This window comes from Chelonoidis abingdonii, chromosome 4 (genome assembly GCF_003597395.2).
Source record: "Chelonoidis abingdonii isolate Lonesome George chromosome 4, CheloAbing_2.0, whole genome shotgun sequence".
Lineage (NCBI taxonomy): Eukaryota > Metazoa > Chordata > Testudines > Testudinidae > Chelonoidis > Chelonoidis abingdonii.
The window spans coordinates 120,070,304-120,076,303 of NC_133772.1; the positions used below are offsets into that span (position 1 = coordinate 120,070,304).

The following is a 6,000-nucleotide window of genomic DNA, read 5'->3' on the forward strand; positions in this document are numbered from 1 at the left end:
GAGAGATGACGCGTCCGTCATCAGGGACACTGAGGGTTGGGGCGGATGGAACGGGAGCCCTGTACACACCAAGGAGCGAATCAGCCACCAGTCTAGGGAGCCTAGGGTGCTCGGGGGAATGGTGACTATTGTGTCTATTGGGTCTCTGCCTGGGCGGTACACCGAGTTGAGCCAAGCTTGGAGAAGACGGAAGCGGAGCCTGACGTATTTGGTCATGAATGTGCAGGCAGCCATGTGACCCAGGAGACCGAGACAAGTGAGAGCCGAGGTCGTCGGGAAATTCTGTAGACCTTGGATGATTGTTGCCATCGCCTGAAACCGTGGCTGTGCTAAGCAGGCCCTGGCTAGATTGGAGTCCAGGATAGCTCCCATGAAGTCTAACCTCTGCGTGGGAACCAGAGTGGATTTTTCTATATTGATCATCAGGCCTAGACCCATGAATAGGTCCTTGACGATGTCCACATGCTGGGTGACTTGAGTGTCTCAGAGGCCCCTCGGATGAGCCAATCGTCCAGATATGGAAAAACGTGTATCCAATGTCGGTGGAGATGGACGGTGACTACGGCCATACACTTCGTAAAAACCCTTGGGGCTGCAGAAAGGCCAAACGGCAGGACCATAAACTGGAAGTGCTGACGGTTGGCTACGAAGCAGAGGTACCTCCTCTGCGGAGGAAAAATGGTGATGTGAAAGTACGCGTCCTTCATGTTGAGGGCGGCATACCAGTCTTCAGGATCCAAGGACGGGATAATGGTCCCCAGGGATACCATGCGGAACTTCAACTTTATCATAAACTGGTTGAGTCCTCACAGGTCTAGGATTGGTCTGAGACCTCCCTTCGACTTGGGGATTAGGAAATAATGGGAGTAAAACCCCTTGCCCCTTTTGTCCTTTGGTACCTTCTCTATAGCTCCCATGGCGAGGAGTGTCCACACCTCTTGCAAGAGGAATTGCTCGTGAGAGGGGTCCCTGAAGAGGGATGGGATTAGACGGTGGGAGGGCGGGGTTGAAATAAATTGGAGGTGGTACCCATACTCCATCGTGCGTAGGACCCAGCAATCTGAAGTTAACTGGGACCACGACGGGAGGAAGTAGGAGAGATGGTTGGAGAAGGGAGGAGAAGGATCCTGGCCTGTAACTGGTACGCTGCCTTTGGGCGCACCTTCAAAAGTTCGTCTTTGGTCCAGCTGGTGGTTTCGAGGGACCTTGATTTTGGCCCTCTTGGGGTCCTGACTGTCATCTATGACCACCTTGGCCACGCCGCCTGTCAAAGTCCTGTCTTTGTCTAGGTGCAGAGTACGGGCGGTGACGCTGGGGACGGAAAGGCCTGCGTTGGGTCACCGGCGTATGCATGCCGAGAGAGTGCATTATGACCCTGTTGTCCTTCAGGCTTTGTAGCCTGGGGTCAGTCTTTTCCGAGAAGAGACCTTTACCATCAAATGGCAAGTCCTGAATGGTATACTGGAGCTCCGGTGGGAGGCTTGAAACCTGAAGCCATGAGATGCGCCTCATGGCAACACCCGAGGCCAGAGTCCTGGCTGCTGAGTTGGCTGCATTCAACGAAGCCTGGAGGGAAGTTCTGACCACCTTTTTCCCTTCCTCCAAGAGGGCAGTGAACTCTTGGCGGGAGTCTTCAGGGAGTAGCTCCGTAAAACTTACCCACCGCCGCCCAGCTGTTATAATTATAGCGGCTAAGCAGGACTTGTTGATTTGCCACCCGGAGCTGTAGGGCACCTGCCGAGTACACTTTGCAGCCGATTAAGTCCATCTACCTAGCCTCCTTCGATTTCAGGGCTGGTGCCTGCTGGCCATGGCGTTCCCTCTCATTAACAGATTGGATGACTAGTGAGTAGGGAGGAAGATGGACATACAAGTACTCATACCCTTTAGAGGGCACCATGTATTTACGCTTGACTCCCCTGGCTGCAGGAGGGATAGAGGCTGGAGACTGCCCTATAGTATCAGTATTGGCCTGGATGGTCCGAATAAACGATAGGGCCACTCTGGTGGGGGCATCTGCCAAAAGAATGTCCACTACCAGGTCCTCTACCCCTGGGACCTCCTCCACCTGGAGGTTCATATTGAGTGCTACCCTCCTCAGGAGGTCCTGATGGGCTCTCAGGTCGATTGGAGGAGGGCCCAAGGAGGATGTTCCTGCCACCGCCTCATCTGGAGAAGAGGAAGAGGAGATGCCGGGGATGAGCGGGTTCTGTGTGGCCTCTTGCTCTTGGGCGACCTCCTGCTCCAGTGGAACCTGGGAGACCGGTGGGTGAACTGGGGCTTCCTCTGTAGCAGTCGGAGGGGGACGGCTAACTGTTGCCACTGGCACTCGGTGCTCTGATGGGACAGAGCGGGACGGAACTACTGGTACGCCTTGGGCCTGGTGGTACACCCAAGGTGTTCAGAATGACCACTGATGGGGGCTTTGGGCCTGGGCCTGGGCCTCTTGAAAGACTCTGGAGGGCACATCGGAATCGCAGTCCTGTGCCTAAGAGCTGTCTGCGTGGGACAACACTGATGTGTGTCTGGATGGCCACGGAGGGGCTGAAAAGCCCTGGGCAGAGTCTCTGTCTCTAGTGGATCTTGCTTTACTCGGCACCGGGGACCGGTACCGGGACGCATACCGGTACCGGGAATGAGATCGGGACTTGCGACCGGAGCGGTGCCGGGAGTTCGACCAAGATCTCGAGGCTCGACGTTGGGAGCGGCTACGGGAGTCACAGTGCCTGGAGCGGTGCTGGGAGCTGGAGTGGTGCCGAAAGTAGCGGGCTGGCAAACGGGATACTGAACGGTGCCGCGAGGGCGACCAGTACCGAGAAGGAGAATGGTGCTCGGACTATGAGCGGCGCCGTGAACGGGAGTGTCGACAGGACGTCGAAAGTCCCGCTCCTCTTTAGTTCTCAGCTTAAAGGCCTTGCAAATGCGACACTTGTCTGCCAGGTGAGATTCCTCGAGGCACTTAAGACAGGAGTCATGTGGATCTCCTGTCGGCATCAGCTTGTGACAGGCCAAGCACGGTTTGAAACCCAGTGAACCGGGCATGGGCCCCGGCACCGGGTGTGGGGAACGGGCTAATCCCCCAACCCCTCTTAACTATAATATTAACTATGAATGATAAGAATTAACTATAACTATATAACTTTGAACTATATACACAAAAAGTAACTATAGAACTACGAGTAGCTAGAGAGGTGGAGGTCAGTAAAACCGCACTCCACAGTTCCAACAACCGACACGGGCGGTAAGAAGGAACTGAGGGGCGGCTGGGTTGGCCGGGGTATATATCCGGTGCCACTCCAGGGGGCGCCCAGCCGACCCACAGTGTGTTGCTAGGGTAAAAATCTTTCTACGAATGTGCATGCAGCGCGCGCACACCTAACTGGAATCGATATGAGCAAGCACTCAAAAAAGAAAAAAGTTTATCTTTAAAAAAAAAAAATTCTCCCTCCATTTAATTACTGGGATTATTTGCATAGAAACAATTTTATTTATGGGTGTCATCTGTTCCTGCTCTTTATTCCTCAATCCAGGTTATAAAACAAGGCAGAAGTTTTTCTATTATTACAGGATGTTTAAGGGACAAATGAGCATTAAAAGTGTCCTATGATTCCTCCTGGGTGAAGAAGCACAGAGGGAAACAAAATAAGTAAAGAACCATAGCTTTTGTAGCATCACTGCATTCCTCCCATCCCATTCTGTATTCGTTGAGTAAACCTTTGAGTAAATCTAATCGCAATACTTCAGTTTTGCCAAAATGATGTTTCATTCAACCTGAAACAAGTTTTATTTTTTTTCTTTTCAATTTGCCAAACATTTTGAAAATTTTTGTTTTCAGTTCAACATTAAATGGTTTTTTTTCAACTTTTCAAAATTCCCAGTGAACAGAAAAATCCATTAGTTGCCCAGCTCTTCTTAGCAGTGACTTCAATACAAATTTTTGTAGAGAAATAAAAATATATTCCTGTAAAATCAATCTGGTTCCTACATTTTCTAAACTCTAAGACATTCAACATGTGCTATTATTTGCTAAGAAACACTGAAAGATATGCAACATATGTTTGTGTTGTGGAACTGACAGAGGATTGTATTGAGCTGCAATGTCTAGACACAATAGTGTTGATATAAGAATACTGTTGTAAGGATTTCTTTTTTGTGTGTGATCTTACATTTCAACTTTAACATCATTTTAATATATATTTGTTTTTACTAAAATCTAGATTATCACTCGGTTCCCAAACTTGGTTCGCAGCTTGTTCAGGGTAAGCCCATGGCGGACCGTGAGATGCTTTGTTTACCTGAGCAGTGGCCCCGGTTTCCTGTTCCTGGCCAATGGGAGCTGCAGGAAGTAGCCATACCTGCGGATGCTCAGGTAAACAAAGCATCTCACAGCCATCCAGGGGCTTACCCTGAACAAACCGGGAACCAAGTTTGGGAATTCTTAAATCTATAGGGAAACACTCATTACTGCTGTGGCTCTGTTTGGAAGGTTAAAACCATTTATGATGAGCACTGTAGTTGTAGATACTGTAAACTTGTATCATGGGATAATAATATGCAAATTCACAACTATTTTTTCCATTTTTCCATTTAAGATAAAAATGCAGACTGTTGTTTATTTAAATCTTCATTTGTCTTCCTTTCATTAACAGACTACTGTTGAGTTGGTTGGAAAGACTGTTTACGATGATGATATGCCAGAACAAGTCAGGAGATTAAATGAAAGTACAGACGAATTTAAATGGGGCTCAAAATTTCCAAAATTACTTTCTGATAACAAAATTTTGGCTTCCTAAGCCTCTCAATAATTTTTGTTTAATTGTATTAAATTACTCTCCAGAAAAAAATAAAGAGGACAGGTAACTGAGTAACACTCATACAAACGGAGACAGCATAACCAAATAATCTTTATGTTTTATTCATGAAGTCAAATGACCCTAACATCATGCTTATATGTTAATTTCATTTTAAAAAAATACAAACATACCTACTTGGCCAGTTGCCACAAGGTTGGTAAACTTGGGGTGCTGATTTACAGTGAGGCACAGAATATCATCATTATGTTCCTGGTAAAAAGACTGAGATCCTAAAATAAAAATACAAAAAATTAAAACAATGTTTGTTAAAACATTTATGCATATATGGCAACAATTAAATTTGAAAAAAATGTTCTAATATTTAATAGAGAATGGCTTTATGATGACATAATATTTTATATACAGTGCTTGGAGACATGAATCACTAAATTCTAAATCTGGATTTATTTAGCGATATTGGACAAGTCCCTTAACCTCTCTCCCTCAGCTTTCTAATTAGGAGTATTGTGAGAATGGATCAAATTTGTCCCTGGTATAATTGCACAGACTTCATTGCCGTTACATCCGCTATTGATATGGACCATTAATACTTACTTCCCTACCCCACAGGCTTGCTGTTTGATGATTAGTTCGTATTGATAATGTATTTTGAAGATGAAAAGCAGTAAATAATTGTAGTATGTCTCACTTTGATAAATACTTTTGAAAACATCCCATGCTTTAGATTAAAATACTTACCATAAACATAAAAAAATATTTAAAAATATACACCTGAGTAAATAATGCATTGCTGAAAACAAACCATCAGTGCACCGAAAGATAAATTGCCATGGAAAATTTACCTTATCAAATGAATACACGTGCTAATATATTTTCTGTGTCCTTTGACAAAATATATTATTTATAAAACAGTTCAGTCATCTTAAATGAGCTTCTGTTCAAAGAACTGTGCCCAGTAAATGCTGATATGACAGAAAGTCTCCTGTTCTGACCACAAGCCCTAAATTCTCAATCATAGAATCATAGAAGATTAGGGTTGGAAGGGACCTCAGGAGGTCATCTAGTCCAACCCCCTGCTCAAAGCAGGACCAATTCCCAACTAAATCATCTCAGCCAGGGCTTTGTCTAGCCTGACCTTAAAAACCTATAAGGAAGGAGATTCCACCACCTCCCTAGGTAACTCATT

The 6,000-nt window shown here is 46.1% G+C and overlaps 1 protein-coding gene across 2 annotated transcripts in view; it reads right to left on the bottom strand.

The window, feature by feature from the left end:
- The window catches only part of EML5 (EMAP like 5), a 328,115-nt gene that overhangs the window by 31,425 nt on the left and 290,690 nt on the right, over window positions 1-6,000 (bottom strand). For both annotated transcript variants that reach the window (XM_075065608.1, XM_075065607.1), the window contains one exon: window positions 4,985-5,083. In XM_075065608.1, the coding sequence (XP_074921709.1) occupies window positions 4,985-5,083 (99 nt within the window). The remainder of the gene's footprint in view (window positions 1-4,984; window positions 5,084-6,000) is intronic.